At 31.8% G+C, this 17848-nt stretch overlaps 1 protein-coding gene across 1 annotated transcript in view; it reads right to left on the bottom strand.

Annotated features, from left to right (window-relative positions):
* Nucleotides 1-4724: 4724 nt before the first annotated feature.
* The window catches only part of LOC139519466 (uncharacterized), an 84996-nt gene continuing 71872 nt past the window's right edge, over nucleotides 4725-17848 (bottom strand). Inside the window, exons 47-60 of the mRNA XM_071311570.1 lie at nucleotides 17717-17834; nucleotides 16481-16573; nucleotides 15609-15711; nucleotides 14947-15175; nucleotides 14264-14433; nucleotides 13404-13515; nucleotides 12713-12895; nucleotides 11788-12003; nucleotides 11126-11243; nucleotides 10158-10261; nucleotides 9234-9410; nucleotides 7784-7884; nucleotides 6600-6814; nucleotides 4725-6027 (exon numbers count right to left, since the gene is read on the bottom strand). Of these exons, the coding sequence (XP_071167671.1) occupies nucleotides 5555-6027; nucleotides 6600-6814; nucleotides 7784-7884; nucleotides 9234-9410; nucleotides 10158-10261; nucleotides 11126-11243; nucleotides 11788-12003; nucleotides 12713-12895; nucleotides 13404-13515; nucleotides 14264-14433; nucleotides 14947-15175; nucleotides 15609-15711; nucleotides 16481-16573; nucleotides 17717-17834 (2412 nt within the window). The 3' untranslated portion in view covers nucleotides 4725-5554. The remainder of the gene's footprint in view (nucleotides 6028-6599; nucleotides 6815-7783; nucleotides 7885-9233; nucleotides 9411-10157; nucleotides 10262-11125; nucleotides 11244-11787; nucleotides 12004-12712; nucleotides 12896-13403; nucleotides 13516-14263; nucleotides 14434-14946; nucleotides 15176-15608; nucleotides 15712-16480; nucleotides 16574-17716; nucleotides 17835-17848) is intronic.

Here is a 17848-nt window from a genome sequence, read left to right as displayed (position 1 = left end):
GTTTGTTAAGTGAATTTAAGGCAACATTTCTCAAGGTAACAGCTCAGGCCTTGAAGGATATCTATATTATTAGCAGTACTTAGTCAAATGCAATGTAATGGCATCTGCAAATGACCTTCAAACCGTATTAAAAGGTCAAACCTGAGTATTAAAGGAAACTATAATTTTATCTTTTTGTTTTAGATGGTATGTCACAAGATTGAGGAACAGAACAGAAACAAGAACAACAATACAATCAAAAATATGTGTTTGCTTATTTTCTTATGAACAATGCTCTTGGTTGAATAATTGAATAATGTTTCATATTTTTGTCAAACATATCCATTTTTAGATGGTGACGTTCCCTTGTCACCATATAACGGTGTTTATATATCTCAACTTGTATGATTCGCTCGTGTATGTAACAATGTTTTAGATTTTAACGAGAGAAATATGTATTACTGAAAAATCATTACACCAGGGTTTTCGATATCACAAACTAGTCAAAACATTTACTAAACTTTATCATCGGTATAAGGACATCATTCGTAAATATAGCTCAACATGCAGACTTCTTATACGTTCAGGTATTTCACATCCAATATTTTATGGAAATATTTTTTATGAAGCTCAAAAATGTCAGTATTCACCTCAGAAGCTAACAAAACCTTTAAATAGACTAATTAAGAAGGGATATAGTTACAATACTGTTGTCAGGTCATTAAAGATTGCATATTTTGGCGTTAATATTGATTCACTTATAAGGTCTATGCATCGGAACTAAACACATTTATTATTAATAAACCAGTTGTTGGCATGACACGGGTTATGTTCTTCTCATATATGTTATGATGGTATGATACTAAACCCCTCACGGGGAGGATTGTGCCTGATATTCATATAATGAAGACATATTTTTTCAATCAGTTTAATTGAAGTCCGGAGCTGGCATGTGAGTTAACTGCTAGTAGTCTGATGTTATTTATGTATTATTGTCATTTTGTTTATTTTCTTTGGTTACATCTTCTGACATCAGACTCGGACTTCTCTTGAACTGAATTTTAATGTGCGTATTGTTATGCGTTTACTTTTCTGCATTGGCTAGAGGTATAGGGGGAGGGTTGAGATCTCACAAACATGTTTAACCCCGCCGCATTTTTGCGCCTGTCCCAAGTCAGGAGCCTCTGACCTTTGTTAGTCTTGTATTATTTTAACTTTTAGTTTTTTGTGTACAATTTGGAGTTCAGTATGGTGTTTATTATCACTGAACCAGTATATATTTGTTTAGGGGCCAGCTGAAGAACGCCTCTGAGTGCGAGAATTTCTTGTTGCATTGAAGACCTGTTGGTGACCTTCTGCTGTTGTCTGCTCTATGGTCGGGTTGTTGTCTCTTTGACACATTCCCCATTTCCATTCTAAATTTTATATATCTAGGCCTGTTTTAGCTTTCTATATAGTATGGAGCCTCCTCATAGGGATTTTAATTATGTGATAACTTGATGATTATTTGATAATCTAGGACTGTATTTTTGATTATTTGTATATTTGATAATCTAGGACTGTATTTTTGATTATTTGATTATCTTGTTTAAAAATAAAATGAATGATTATTTTATTATAGTGTAAATAACTTTGTGATAACGTGATTACATTAACTCCCCAAAGAAGGAACCTCAGCATGTTTGACCACCTAGAGTTCCTTACATCCACATCATTTGTCCATTAGTGGGTAGTTGTCTCATTGGTAATCAAACTACATCTTTTAATTTCTATATTTCTATCTTCATCCAAAATTCTATAAAACATTCCATTAATTCACATTTCGAACAATATGCATAAAAAATATAGACCTTTGGTGTTATTTTATTTATTTATTTCTATAAAATACATAAACCTAACAAACACATAATGAATCAGAAAATAAAATCCCTGATGGTACAATAAAATAACTGTTGTATATAATAAATAGAAAAAAGTGGAATTCAATTAGGCTACTACGCAAAAATCAAGCATGGACGGAAGATTAATTTCCCTTTATATCATGTAAAAAGCCAAATCCAACAGATAGTTGACCTTAGATTGTTTTTTTATTTTTATTTTAAGGTCCTTTTTGGTCATATAGTTCTTCAACTGTTTCATATCTTATACATTCTCGGACCAAAACATGACTAGGAAAACAGCCAAATCCATCGTTAGTCAACCTTGCCTAAAGGAGTTGAAACCTTACTTTTTTTATAATTTCTTAATTCATCAAGGGACAATTAAAGAACGATTGTTATTATTTAAAATTTAAATATAATCAAGGCAACATTTTTTTATGTCAACAATACAAAGTGTATTTATGGAATGTAAAACCCCTGAAAGACAATATGACAAGACTTATCAAATAGGCACATATAGAAATGTAGAACAGATATAAATAATTTATAAAACAAAAATTCAATCAATAAGATTGAATCAGTAACCATGTAAAATATATATAAAAAATCCTATTGGTTGTAAATAATATATTCCATAGGAATAACAAATTCTATTGTATCAGGAAATCTCATAATATTTTATTTTGAGTGCTTTGATCATTTATGATCCATTTTCACTAAACAAATAATCTTTTTTCAAGGAAAAGGGATAAAGTCTTAAATATGGCAATTAGATCTGTTAAAAAAATACAATTTCTGTCAGTCCAAGGAATATTCTAAGAGATGTTGTGCAAGTAATTTCTGTTTTTATGCAAGATCAATAAAAATTTTAAAATATCATTTTCTTATCTATATGAATAATTATATGCACATTATACTTTATGCTTTATTACTCTGAGAATCTACCTATAGAAACAAATGACTCTAATACAATATTCTTCTTATATAAATTTAGCAATGTGTGTGTGCATTTATCATGTGTTAATTATTGTGATTGTCGATCAAGGTACAAAAACTTAAGATTAACTAATTGTGATTTCGGGAAATGTTGCGTAAAAAGTCATATAATGCCATAAAACTTTTAATTGTGAGTTTTTATTTTTCAAAATCCAACAAATTGCAATTTTTGCAATAATAAAAAACATGACAAAAAATATCATTGTCTTTCTTGGCACACACAGGTTTAATACAGTATGAGACAATTGTTCCGAGTTGTGCACCTGACAATTGACTGCTAAGTCTCAAAACTAAAGAGATTGTCTGAAGGACTGATTGCAGATCTAAATATTTTCTAAATATGACCAATTTTACAGTCAACAAAAATATAAATAACTATTAAAAAAATAACATTAAAAAAACCATCAGAGAATTAAAGTATCCTGTATCCCTCCCTTGGATATTTCACCACCTGATGAAAGCTAATAAAAACATATATATTTCATTCAGGTGTTTCATTCATTTATACATGGATGCACAAAATGAACACTTTGGTTGGGATTTACCAAAGAAATTGATATTTCCAAATCATACAATGTACCCTTATATAGTATCCACAGTTACCTTTGGCAGCCAGGCTTTGTTGAAACAAAATTGAATTTTGTTCATAAACCGCTTTAATAAATTATTCTGATTTGTATGGAATTTATTTTGAAAGTATTTTTCTGAGAGGGAGATTTCAACAGTTATTCAGCAGGTATATTGGTGCTTACCAGTATGTGGCATCATTGCTACAAATGTATGACAACAGCGCAATATATGGAATTGTTAATAAAACTCGAAATCTAAAAATTGATGAATAGATTAAGATTGTTAGATTCAGATAAAATTACATTTGGTTTATCACAATCAAGAAATGGCTTTGGTTGCTATACTTTTCCATACCAAATTACACCTAAAAAGACAGGTTCAATTGGGTCACATCCTTATTAAACAAGATTCAAGTGGGAAGTAGCATAACAATGGACACAAAGTGATGGTTAAATTACTCATATTGGCCCATCAACCAGGAGAGGTAAAACAATTACAAATATCACAGATATGAAAATAAAAAAATTTGTAAGGGCTCCGAGGAACACAGTTTCTCACCTACTTTTGCTCCTAATCCCAGGCTCAACAAAAATGAGGAAAACATTAATAAAAATATTCCTTTTGATACCATCTTTTGGTTGTAAGATGCTTCTGTCCAAGTTTGGTAAAAATCCAGGATAGTTTATGAGTCTAATAAATATTTTAAAAACTTTTAACTGCAGACTGTATTTAATGTTAACAGTGGCGGATCTAGACATTTTCATAAGCGGGGGCCCACTGGCTGCCTAAGACGGAGCCTGCTCCCGTCACGCTTCAGTGATTCCCAATATAATTAACCAAATTTTTTTCACAAAAGGGATTTCCCCTAAATCCACCTCTGGTCCATTTATAAGTAAAATACAGATACACAGGTCCAAAATTTTTTACAAAATTTACGTCTAGATACTTGCTTTTGATCATAAACAAGTTTGGTACAAATCCAAAATAGCATAAGAAAGTTATTAAAATTGTTTAAACTTTAACCACAGAATGAATGTGATGTTTCCCGGCAGAAAAACTAAGTCCATTTATAAGTAAAATACAGAAAAAATAGACTGTTATTTTTACAAAACTTACTTCTGTATACTATCTTATGATCATAAACAAGCTTCTGTCCAAGTTTGGTAGAAATCCAGGATAGTTTAAGAAAGTTATATAACAACTTTAACCACAGAGTGGAAATTGTGGCCGCTGCCGATGCCAACAACGGAATGTAGGATCACTATGTCTTGCTTTTTCGACTTAAGTCAAAGGCACAACAATAAGTGTACAAAAATACTCAATAACTCAGTCATCAAATAAATATAATTGTATAAATAATAAATTAAATTTACATAATTATACAGTATAATCAACAATATAACAATAAACATATAAATCTTCATAACTACATAGTGCAAATTCTAAATTATAACTTACTTGATTTAATGTAATCAAGGCATTATATATTTAGTAGAAATAAGTATCCATATATGGCATGTCAAACAAAATGGTTGACTTGGAGCTTTCTATTCACCTTTTAATGCAGTACAACAAGTTCATTTATTTTCTTTTCAGTTTTATTTTGTTACTTTGACATATGCGATATAAAAATGTACTCATCTTGCAGTAGTCACATGAAATAGCACTTAAAATAATGAACTACATCTATTTGTAAATGATGTACTATAGTGTCTACTCTTTTTAATTAAAAAGAATCTCCATAATAAAGCAAAACTTTCCTCATTTAGTTAATGTTTGTAACCATTAATTTTCCAGTAACATAACCATTGTTTAAGCTATCTTTAAAAAGTACACATAGTACCTCCATAAGATAAAAATTTTAAACTTCGTACCCCTTCCCCTCTTTTAAATAAATTAAGACTGATAGCAATCTTTGATGTGACTCTCCATTAGTTCTCTCTGTATCTAAGACAAAGGAAGGTCATTCATTCCCCTTTTATTCATTACATGTCATACAGCATTGAATAACAAGCTTATGTCACTATTTATACATCTAGTATCTATCAGTCCATTTTTTCTCAATTAAATAAGTCATTAAAAATACAACTAATACTGCGACCAATCATTAAACATCTATAGTTCTACAGTTACATAACTGAACAAGCCTTGCTTTTACTTCTCCCCATTTTCCCTAATGTTTGAGGTTCTTTGTCAACCTTTGCTACCTGGCTGGTCTTACTATCTGACAGTGGTCTTTTGGTCTCTGGACCTGTAACCTGAGAATTCTGAGTAGATTTGCCCCCAGCAGAGGTTGATTGCAAGGCTTGTTTTGTCTTTTGACTATTTGCATCTGTACCTGAAGTAGATGGACCTTCTTCGTCCTGACTTTTATCTGCTGCTGAATCAGCATTCTTTTTCTCCTCCTTGACAGAAGGTAAAGTTTTAGATTCACTAGAATCAGCCTGTCTAGGTGTAGAGACTTTTGTTTGTTTTTCTTTGTCCTCAGCCTTGTTCATCCTTTCCTTATATTCAGCTAGTAGTTCATCATTAATCAAAGACTTTTGTCTCAACAAGGACTGTTTTTTCTGAATATTCACTTGTTCTTTGGCATCTTTGGGTGCTGTTAAAGGTAAGAAAATATTCAAAGGTAGGTAAATATAAATGTACAATGTAATTCCTAACATTACACAAGTTCAAAGATTTCAACAAGTGCATGTGACAAGTTGTTCTTTACGAAGATAATGTATGACATTAAGATATATAATGAAGCAAAAATTTCTTGTTGGTAATGTCAACTCTTTTTTGTATCAAATACTTTATCATAAGGATTTAGATGAAAGTTTTATACATGTTAAAAAATACAAAAACTTTCCAATGAAAGCTAAAGAGTCACTGAAAAGGACCCATTATGAGATGTTTGCAGATGAGAGACAAACAAATCTAATAGAGCAAAGTGAAAGATTCGATTTGAATCAGATCAAAACTTATTTCAATTTTGAACTGATTGAGAGAACATTGAAGTCATATAAACTTTACTTACATTGTTAAGAGCTCATAAAAATATATGAATATGATCTATACTCTACTGTAGACTACAACTTAAAATGTGACCAACAGGAAATTTGGACTTATGTAAAACTTTATAAAAAAAAAAAGGTATCTTTTGTGGTATTACAATAAAGTAGTATATACCTGTTCTATTTCTCTTGGCCTTTTTGGAAGATTTGAATGCAATATTCATTTTGAGTGGATCCATCTCTCTCAGAGATTCCACCATATGATCCACACCAATAACACCAGTAGTGGTCTTGTCATGTGCTATCATTTCTTTGGTCAACACAGTAACCTTCATCTTTGATATGTGACCTTGACACAACCATATTGTTTTGCCACTTGGCAGACGACATCTGGAAAAATATGTTATTTTGTTGTTTTGTAGTTATTTCAAATGAGAACAATTTTTGATGGCAATAAGAATGACTTCAAAGAACATACATTTTTTAAGATTTTCAAAGATGGCCACATCTTAGTATTAAAATATTGTTTAGTACCTGCCCTTTCAGTCTAACAAACTGTTAACATCGCAGTTAGAAAAAAAATACAAACAACAACTACATGAACTATGAGGGGGGATAGGACCTTTATCGGGACTTCGGGATCAGCTGTTTTTAAGCTCAGGATTTCGGGATTGACCCTTTCGGGATCCGTGAATTCTTTTTACGGATTTCGGGATTTCGGGATTTACTGTATTTAATTTCGGGACCTGGGGATTTAGTGTTTTTAAGCCTGGGATTTCGGGATCAGGACCCCTCCTATCCCCCCTCAACTATCAATAGCAATAAATTATGATAAAGTCATATGTCAAACATGGTAGTATGCAGTATGCATGGAACTTGGCATTTTATGGTACTTTGCATCTGATTGTCAAATACAAAAAGTGTATACCACATCTTCTTATTTTTATATAGGTCAAAAGATAGAATGTATGTTGGTCATGAAATGCCTTAATGTCTTGTGGTGATACACCCAGATACAACAATCACTAAGTAATAAATGTATGAAGTTATTGCTGACATTCTCTCTTGCCAAAAAATACCCCCAGAATATATGACCACTGGTGCGTGTAAATAAGGTCAAAGGCATCATACCTGCCAACCCTCCAGTTTTGAGCAGGGGACTCGCGCTTAAATGACGAATGTCTCCTGCTTGCCGGTCGGCTCACGCAGGCCTCTTACAGACATACTCTGGCAACATTTAATCCAAAGTTTTTAATTGTTTTAGGTAGAATTCCTGAACTGTGTTGATAAAGTCAATAGAGAATGAACATTTTACTACTGGTTTCCTTTTTCTGTAGAGATAAGGAAAAACAGATTTACCTTGAAAGGCCACCCATTTGCTGTTCTGTATCCATATTCATAACTTTTTCCCTCAGCTTCCAGTACTCAGTTTTACATTCTGATAATTCTACAGCTGAGGACTACAAGAAGGAAAAAAGGTTCAAATTTTGCATGTCAACAAATTTTATTTAACATTTTCACAATCTGTCCTACATTCTACTGTATGATTTAAAAAGATAAGATTTTATATCAAATGTCATGGAAACTAAACACTCTATACACAAAAACCATACCTGTGTAGTCATAAATATTTTAAAAGTGCAGAAGTACATGGGATAAAAAAAGATTTAATGAAACTTTCAAAAAAATCTTGAAGACCGCAGGAAACAAAATAGGCTATGCATGCTGTTCAAAATCCAACAATATCTAATAGATATAGATAGGCACCAATATCTGACGCCAAACGATAGCCGGACCAGAGGTAATTACTGCTTCTTCCAAGAAAGGGCCACAACAGACGCCTTCGGACAAATAATTTTTTCCAAGGCCATTAGAGAATGGAACCAACTGCCAACATCAGCAACATCAGCTGACACAGTTGATGGATTCAGAGCTGCCCTGAAGGCATGCTCTGCTAAAATTTAGACAGTAACATCCTGTATATAGTTTTAATTGTATATATAAAGAGAACATTTTATCCTGTAAATAGCCAAGAGAAAACTTTCTGTGTTGTCCGACATTGCGTTAGTTTTTGCAGGACCTCAAACATTCAAATTTGAATTCGGTTCCTCACCTAGGAGAAGAAGAATCTGCCAAGTAGTTCAGAAACAAGATTTAATTTACTAAAAAAAATCTACCAAAAGGCTTACAAACAGTCATTTTTTTTTACATAAATAAGGCCGTTTGAATTGTTTTACATTGTCTTATCAGGGCCGTTTATAGCTGACTATGCGGTATGGGCTTTGCTCATTGTTGAAGGCCGTACGGTGACCTAAAGTTGTTAATGTCTGTGTCGTTTTGGTCTTTTGTGGATAGTTGTCTCATTGGCAATCATACCACATCTTCTTTTCTATATACATACAAAAGTAAGATGGAAATGTCTCATCCCTGTATTTCACCAACTTTATACAGCACTGGGTATAGATATAAAATATCAGATAAAGCAACAGGCACTTGTTTTCTATCCATGGCAAGATCTACTATCCCTATATATTGGGATAGTAGATCTTGCCATGGATAGAAAACAAGTGCCTGTGGATAAAGCACATGCAATTGGATGCTATTGTTTCTATAATATTAATAAATTATTCAGTGTTTTTAATGCTATAAAATTGAAAATGGAATGTGTCAAAGAGACAATAACCCGACCATAGAACAGACAACAGCAGAAGGTCACCAATAGGTCTTCAATGCAGCGAGAAACTCCTGCACCAGGAGGCGTCCTTCAGCTGGCCCCTTAACAAATATATGACTTTTCTATTCTATTTACCTCTGCAAGATATCTGAGATAAGCAACACCATATTTATCACTTAATGCATTCATCTTAAAGTGTTGATTATGTTTCATTAGTGCTGTAATACGTGTCAGGTATGGTGCATAGTATGTCAGTAATGACATCCCAAAGTCATCCTCTAATGGAATGGGATCACCCACTGCATGCCATCCCTGAAACACAAATTATCATAGTTAATAAATGATAGTAGAGGAATTAACATTGTGTTTCCACATCAAAATATCATTTAGCATAATACATGTAAATATTTTCTCAGATTAAACAAGAATGTGTCACCAATTAATGTATGCCCCATCCACACTATAATTTTCTATATTCAGTGAACCATGAAAATGGAGAAAAATCTCTAATTTGACATTACCATTAGAAAGAACCTATCATAGGGAACATGTGTACAAAGTTTCAAGTTGATTGAAGTTCAATTTCATCAAAAACTACCTCATCCAAAAACTTTAACCTGAAGTGGACAGACGAATGGATGCACAGGCCAGAAAACATAATGACCATAAATGGGGCGTAAAAAAAGAGAAAGTAAAAATGAGATTTTTTTTTCTTTTTCTCATTTTAATTATTTATTTTTAATTTATCACAACTTTTTCATTATTTTTTTTTGAAAACCTGTGATACAAGAAATAGGTTTTATGATTTTGAAAGTGAATAATAGACTCCATGGGTCCGATGTATTTAATTTGTTTTGTAACTTGTTTGTTTTATGTTAAACTGTAATTACACATTACTCTTATAATAATAATGAAAATTTTCTTACTTTCTTATATATACAAACTTTAAATTTGTGGTTCATCTTACAAATATGATATTTAGCGTAATAAATATATAGTAAACAACAAGCAACATTGAAGTTTTTTCTTTCTAATAAAGTTATATTCAACAGAACTTACAGATTCACATTCACACAGTATATGTACACAATATTTTCCATCCCTGAAACTTATTTCTAAATCTTCTAGGTTTTTCTTCTCTTCATCCTTTTCTGTTGTATTTTCTGTAAAATAAAAAAAGTATGAATTGAATGCTAATTGTGGCATAAATATTATTTTCAATTACAAAAATTTCAGAATTCTCTCACAAGAGTTATATAAACAGCTTCACTAAGATGAAGATAAGTCATAACAACCTTTCCTCATTTAAAATTTTGTATTAAGATTTCATTTTCAACATATCCAAAGGGGGGGTTTCAATTCTTTTAAAGAAAAATGGGAGATTCCCTCTGAGCATAGGCTGAGCCAGGGGGCGCTGCCCCCACCTTTTGTGGGAAAAATTGGTTTATTATATAGGGAATCACTTAAGCATAACTGGAGTGGTCCCCCTTTAGATTAGTCAGTGCCCCTCCACCTTATGAAAAGTTCTGAATCCGCACTGCTGAGTAATGACAAATTGGAAGGCAAGATAAACCTATATAAATTAATGGAAGATAAGGCATATATATGTAAGAAAGTTACCAACACCAAAAAAAACCAAAAAAAACCTCTAGAGATCAACATACAGTCTTAAACAAAACACAAGCGTAGGTGCCGCATGTAATTAAATAGTCTAACCAACTAAATTCCACACTTTAGGCCAGTGGTTAACAAATAGTCCACTGATCAGCTTAACAGTTATTCAAGTGTTAACTTCTCTATAACTTAAAACATATTTCCACATAAACTTATTATGCCCTTTAAGTGGAAGTTAATTTACAAAATGTCTGAAATACTGATTAACATCACACTTTAATACAGGTTATTGTTTGAATTAACCCCATATCAAAACCATGAATCAACTTGATATAGAAATCCTGAATTTTCATTAACTTTTTCCCATTTATAAATTCATGAAATATGAATAGAAAAATCATCAAAACATTTACCTTTTTCCTTCTGAACATCAACAATGAACAGCCTGGGGTAAGGTAGACCTGTGTCTTGTGTAAGAGCATACTGTGTTATCTGATGATGAAACTTTCTCTGAGCTAGCTCATACAGTTCCTGTAAAAATAAATAAAACAGATAATTTAAGAGCTCAAGTAAAGAACTGTGCAATGTACAACTAAGAACATAGTTATATACACTATTGTCTGTTTGTATATATGTTCTTTTGTCTAAAATAGGATGAATGACTAATGTACTTATCCCAAGAAATATCAAAAATGAATTTCCTAGTTGAATGTACACTATACGGCTCTAGTAGAAATTGTCATTGTCATTTGCACCTGTACATGGTATGAAAATTTATATATGGTTCTCTGTGCCCACTTCATATTGTAGGCAAACTATTTCTTTTCTTCCATCATAAGAGTTAAAAAAAAAAAAAACAGCTTGAAAAACACTGGACTACACTTCGTTTGTTCTTGGGCCAGCTGAAGCCCGCATCAGGGTGCAGGATTTTCTAGCTGTGTTGAGTACCCTTTGTCGGCCTTGGGCTGTTTTCTGCTTTTTGGTTAGGTTGTTGTCTCTTTGGGATATTCCCAGTTTTCCTTTTTAATTTTGCCACCATCTTACGGAACATTACTCTTACTGAAAAGAAAATTACCTGGAAAGACAAATTATCTTTCTTGTCTGTGCTCTCCTGTTTTTTCTTTTTTCTTGAATCTGTTCTGTTCAGATCTCCTTTTTTAGATGTTGACTCTGATTGTTCTATTTTAAGGTAACCTGAGGCAAGCTCAAGTAGTTTTTCTTTTGCTTCATTCTCTGCGACTTGGCGGAAATCAATAACTGGATAATTTTGTCTAAATGCTAGCATGTTTGCCTGCAATAAAATAATATATTCAAAAATTATAAAAAAAAAGTTGAGAATTTAAAAAAAAAAAAAATAGAACTATGAGTACACTCATAAAAAGGTAGTCCAGCAAAGAAACACACATAATATATTAAAATTAGTAAAGTAGATTATCTCCCTTTGCACATGTTGGGCCATGATTAAATTCCCCAATGCACATCCTAAGGTACTGTTTTACAACTGTATAAAGTTTCAAATTATCTCTTTAGCTGTTTATAAATGCACAGACAAGCCGCATGGCCAAACAGACAGAAAGATGGACAAATTTGATTGCATGGATACAACTTTGCTCAATAAATAACTGTTCTAATTTCTACCAAAACAGTTCTACCAAATGTTTTTTTTTTATTTTCACCCATCACTATTTTTTAAGTACATCATTGAATCAATTTTATTATTTTCTTTGTACTAAAAAATTATCAATATTTCACGTATTTGAGTTGTTTGCTTATTGAAATATACCCTATATCTCCTTTTGTTCAGAATTATTCTTCATTAGTTGCTATGATTATACATAAAAAAGGCAATTAAAATTTTCATTGAAACCCTTCACTCGTTCTTTTAAATATCTCTACAGTTCAAATTATCCTTAAGTCATTGAGACATGAGTTAATCAATGTCATATATTATTCAGCCCCGCACTTTCACTTGCATCAAATTGATAAAATAGTAAACTTACTTCACTTTTCTTCCAGTTATCCCCTTGTCCTACGATAGCAAATATGATTGGAATGTGTAACGTAAGAGCAGCAAAATTCAACTCTGTCATGGAGTTATTGGAAGATGTATAGTCGTCTGATACAAACGCTATCATCATTTGACTATTTAGTAATCCTTTAGCTATGTCATCTAATAAACCACTCTGAAAAATAAAATTTCAATAGTGACTGTGACAATATAAATTATATGCATTTTCATTTCATACTTGTGCTATAAATTGATATTAGGTATTCATTTGGAAGTGTCACGTAATGACTTTGGAATTTTAATACTGTCTAAATAATACATTCATTCATTGTCCAATCTTATTAGTATATTAATGTGATCTTGATACACAACCATACTTAGAAATTACTCTTGGTGAAAAATATGTTGTCTATAGTGCTATGTCACTTATTTAAGTTGTGTTATCAGAGAAGATTGGAGAAAGGAGATGTCACTGAAGTTTCAGCAACACTATGGTTTAATAAGCAATAGCATTGAATTTAAAATTGGACTATGAAATGAAGATCCTTGTGACCTTTAAAATTTCTTAGAAATGAACAGTAGACAATTTTTACAATTGTATATGAATGTTTTATATTTTATTTGAGCAGATCAGTAGATTCATATGGCAAGATAAGTGCTAATTCTACTTCTAGCGAACTAACCATTCCAAATCCTATTCTTTTAGTATCTAACCAGCATGGCACACCACTAGCTGTCAGGAAACTTGCCATATCTCTGGGATCTGGTGTGTAAGAATAGGCTTGAGGCTCTGATCTGAAAATAAGTATCATAAATGATCTCTAGATTGAGTTAGATCTAGGTTTAAACCATAGGGTCTTTTACATATTATGAATATATTCAGTTGGTAATTGCTTGCACCCATTTTTTTAAGTCCAAAGACTATTTCAAAGTTGCCCAAAATCTATGTGAAGGTATGTACAGAAATTTAAATCCATGCTTTATAAAGTATGATATCTGTTGAGAAAGGTCTAATAAGTCTAAATTCTATCTTTTACATAAGCATGTAGTAATAATTGTTTTGTATCATGATACTGGCCGATATCAATTGTTGATTTGAAAGCTCAAACAGCAAATAATCCCCCCTTTATTTGCAATTATAAAAATCAAAGATTGACATCTGCAAGTTTCTTATATTCATTGTTATTTCTCCAGTGATACAATTGTTCAATCATGGCTGATTAGTTGAATTTTTAGATAACAGAAAAGTCAGCTGGGAGTGGATAGAGATTAGGCTTTACCCCCTCAAATAAATGATATATTGTTCAATAAAAATACTCATTTCAAACAAATTGCACTAGAATTTTTCTCAGACGCTTACTGGTGACTGTAGCAACATGTGGTTCCAAATTATACAGTCCTAACAGTGGTCTAAGAAACTTAGACATTTCATAAAGTTACCTCCTTTTGAGTAGCAATAACATATACAGGTACTACAAAATACGTATTCAATTTCTTGATAGGTGAATGGGAAACCTTGATTTCAAATAGTAGAATTACTTACTTTGTTCCAAGTTCTACAGCCTCTTTAGAGTTTTTCCAACAATAGCTGATAAAACATGGTGGACTTTCATTGGAAACTTCCACAGAGTAAATCTCTTTAACTTTTCCTAACAGTTCTTCCATCTTATTTGTAAACACAGATTTCTTAGAGTCAATCATGTTTACAAAAACCTATCAAAATAAAGCAATCACTTGGCAAAAACAGATTTCTCAGTCAATCATACTGAAAAAAACATATGTTAACAGAATGGTATCACTAAGTACAATTAGTGCCATTTGATCACTTGTGGTGAGTTGTCTCATTGGCAATCATACCACATCTTCATATTCTTTACTTATATTTAGACTTCTATGAGTCGAGAATTTTAATGCACAGATGGGCATATTTTCCGGAAATCTTGTAATTTAATTCCTCAGAAAGATGCGACAAAAATATTCATGGGACAGACGGATTGACTGACTGACTGATGGATTGACCGACCGAGGTAAGACAGAATATAATAAATATTCTACAAGTTTTATAAACAAATTATAAATAATCAAAATAAAACATAATTGACAGGCTGATTTTAAAATATTTACAAATAATGCTCTATTTATAGATCCTTATTCTGTTAGTGTTGTGTAATGCAACTTTTCTTTTAGTTTCCTATGTGTTGGCTATAATCTGAGCATTATACTTACAACATCCGAGACCAGTAGTCCCAGGGCACTTTTCTTCCATTCATGGTCTGGTCCAACAGCAATCAGAATAAATGGTTTCCTGAGTGTGGTTTTAGCAAACTTGAACATATTACAGCAGGTCTGGTCACTGACATAGTTGTTTGATATAAATGCCACAAATATAGAGGAGTCAATCAGAGACTTGGCCATAAGGTCGGTAGAATATTTTTTTCCAGCTTCTGGGTAGTAGCTATTAATTCAAAAAGAAATTATATTAAACTATGTTTAACAAAAAAAACAGGTTAAACTATCATTATGTTGAAAATTAAAAAAATATCTAGATAATAAATGCACAATTCTTGAATATATGAAGAAATTCATGTCAAATAATAAAAACATTTTATCTTGATAACTATAAAAGGTTGTAGATGTACAAAGTTTCTGTTGTACATTCAGAATTTCACAAAAATCAACAAATCAAGATCTAAAATCTTTAAAAGTTTTGTGAAAAGATTCTGAAAAAGAAAATCCTGAAAATATATGTATACATATTGTGAAAAATAAAAAGTATGACAACTGTAAGAGCAGTTAGGACAAAAATCTTTTACCCAATTTGTACAATGGGTTAAAACTTCTAATTGCTTGGACATAAATATTGTCTTTAACTGTACATGTTAACTAACCATTTATAGTTTTCTTTCAATAGTTCCCGTTTAACGTCTTCAGGGTGAATGACATTAGATTTATCCTTTGGTGCATCTAGTTCACAGTATGATATGAATATATCTGCAATAGAAAACAATACTAAATTCACTGCATCCTAGAACACAGATAAAACAATCTCAATGGTTTACATAAAAGTATTCGACTGAACCTCAATCAGTAACTTAGAAAATGTTATAGACTGATTATTGAACTTGAAGCTGGGGGTACTGGATTAGACCCTTCTCAACTTGTGTGTGGTCAAATCACATATTTAAGCACAGAATATGTATTGTTAAAAATAAATGGAGAATGTGTCTATGGGCCACAGACAGGGGCTGCTTGTAAATATGCATGAGTCAACATCCACATAGAGATGTAGGAATTCATGAGTAGTATTTATGGAGCTATAAAATTAAAGATTGACATCTGCAAATATTCAAAAACATAATTGTTATTCCTTATCTAATACAATTGCTAATTTTTGCTTGATTTATGAATTCTTAGATTAACACAAAAGTCCCCTGGGATTATGTAAATCTTAAATTTTGTCCATGGAAAATACATTTGCAGGTATATGATATTTTGATCTGTCTTTTGTGGTAATAAGCAAAAATGTATCAGTTTCGATACATTTAGTTAGTTAGAGAACAGAACATCGGGATGTATAGGAGGGACAGACTGAAAAGGGCAACACTTGAAACCCCTGACCCCAGACAGAGGGAGCATAATAAAAAAAATATAAAATTAATACCCTGGTTTTAAAAAAAAATGAATTAATTGCAATATTTAAAAGAATGCAGAAAAAAACATGGCATACAGTTCAAAGAATAAAAGTTATCAATAAGTGTACCTAGTGTCTTTCCTTGTTCAAACTCTATGAGGTCATTAACAGCATGAGCTAAATGTATATCATAATCCTGGGTTGTATCTGGTGGCATAATAGCTAAAAAAAAAAAAAGTAAAGTTTAAAATTGTGCAAACTATTTACCTGCCTCGCTGTTTGTAAAAATCAACTATAAAAGAAGAAAAGTGTTGAATGTATTTTCACTGTAGCATGTTTTCATTTAAATGGGAAAACATATCAAATGCACATGTTGCCACTCTTAGTATGCCCTCAATGTAAATTCAATGTAAGGACAAACAAGAAGTAAATGCTCAAAAAGTATAATAACTCATTACTACCAAGCTGTTGACCAAAATAAAATCCTTCTGTTCAGTAGTACTAAAATAATAATTTATTTCCTTACAATTGAATTTCATTTTTTATAATGCCAAGAAATTATATATCTATATCAATTTTCGTTTTTTGTTTTAAATCAATAGATCCCTTATACATGTTGTAAGAGGCCTATACCAAATGACCATCTATCAGTAAAACATTGATGCCTTTATTGAAACAAATCTGTAACTTTGCTCTTGAGATCTGAAACAAAATTAATGAATATATACTGTAATTTCAGAAATTATTGCAATGTTTTTATTATTGCGAAAATTGACAGGGTTAAAATCGCAATAATTGAAACTCCCATTTTGAAATTTAGTATATGACTTTTAATAATAGGATTTTTCTCAATATAGCAAAAATTAAAATCGCATATTAGTCTAAAATGACAAAATTGCAATAATAAAAGTAGCAATAATTTCTGAATTAACAGTAATCTACGAGCAAATTTTAACACTGATCAATTATCAGTCTGTTTAATGTCCAGTGGCAATTATTACAAGCATATTCAGTAGACATGCTAATGTCATATGAATATGGACCTCTGTTTTGTACTGAACCAACAAGAAAAGTAAGATTTTAATATGCCAGTTAATAAGTTAATCAGGTAACAGTCTGCAGCAAAGACATGTCATCCTATCCAGACATATCATTCTAATTCCGAGCCAAACATTCTTTCCTCTTACTATGCAGCATGCTAATTGGACAGCAATTAACAGTTTTCAACCAGTAGAGTACGTGATAATGATTAAAACCACAAGCTGCCCCCACTCACGGCAATGAAGCATGCTACATTGAAAGTAATGAGGCAAGTTCCTCAGTAATGGAGTTAAAAAAAAAGGGATTTAATAGTGTGGCACTTACATTGTAAATCTCCTACAGATATTGTATGAAAATATTTCAAACACTGTAGGAATGGAGCTTGTAAATCTAATGCTCTTCTTATCATGGAGGCTGTAAACATGTGGGGATCTCTCTTCATCTAAAAATAGATAC

This window comes from Mytilus edulis, chromosome 4 (assembly GCF_963676685.1).
Source record: "Mytilus edulis chromosome 4, xbMytEdul2.2, whole genome shotgun sequence".
NCBI lineage: Eukaryota > Metazoa > Mollusca > Bivalvia > Mytilida > Mytilidae > Mytilus > Mytilus edulis.
Note: the sequence above shows the minus strand (reverse complement) of the source record. Positions and strands in the feature narration are given on the sequence as shown.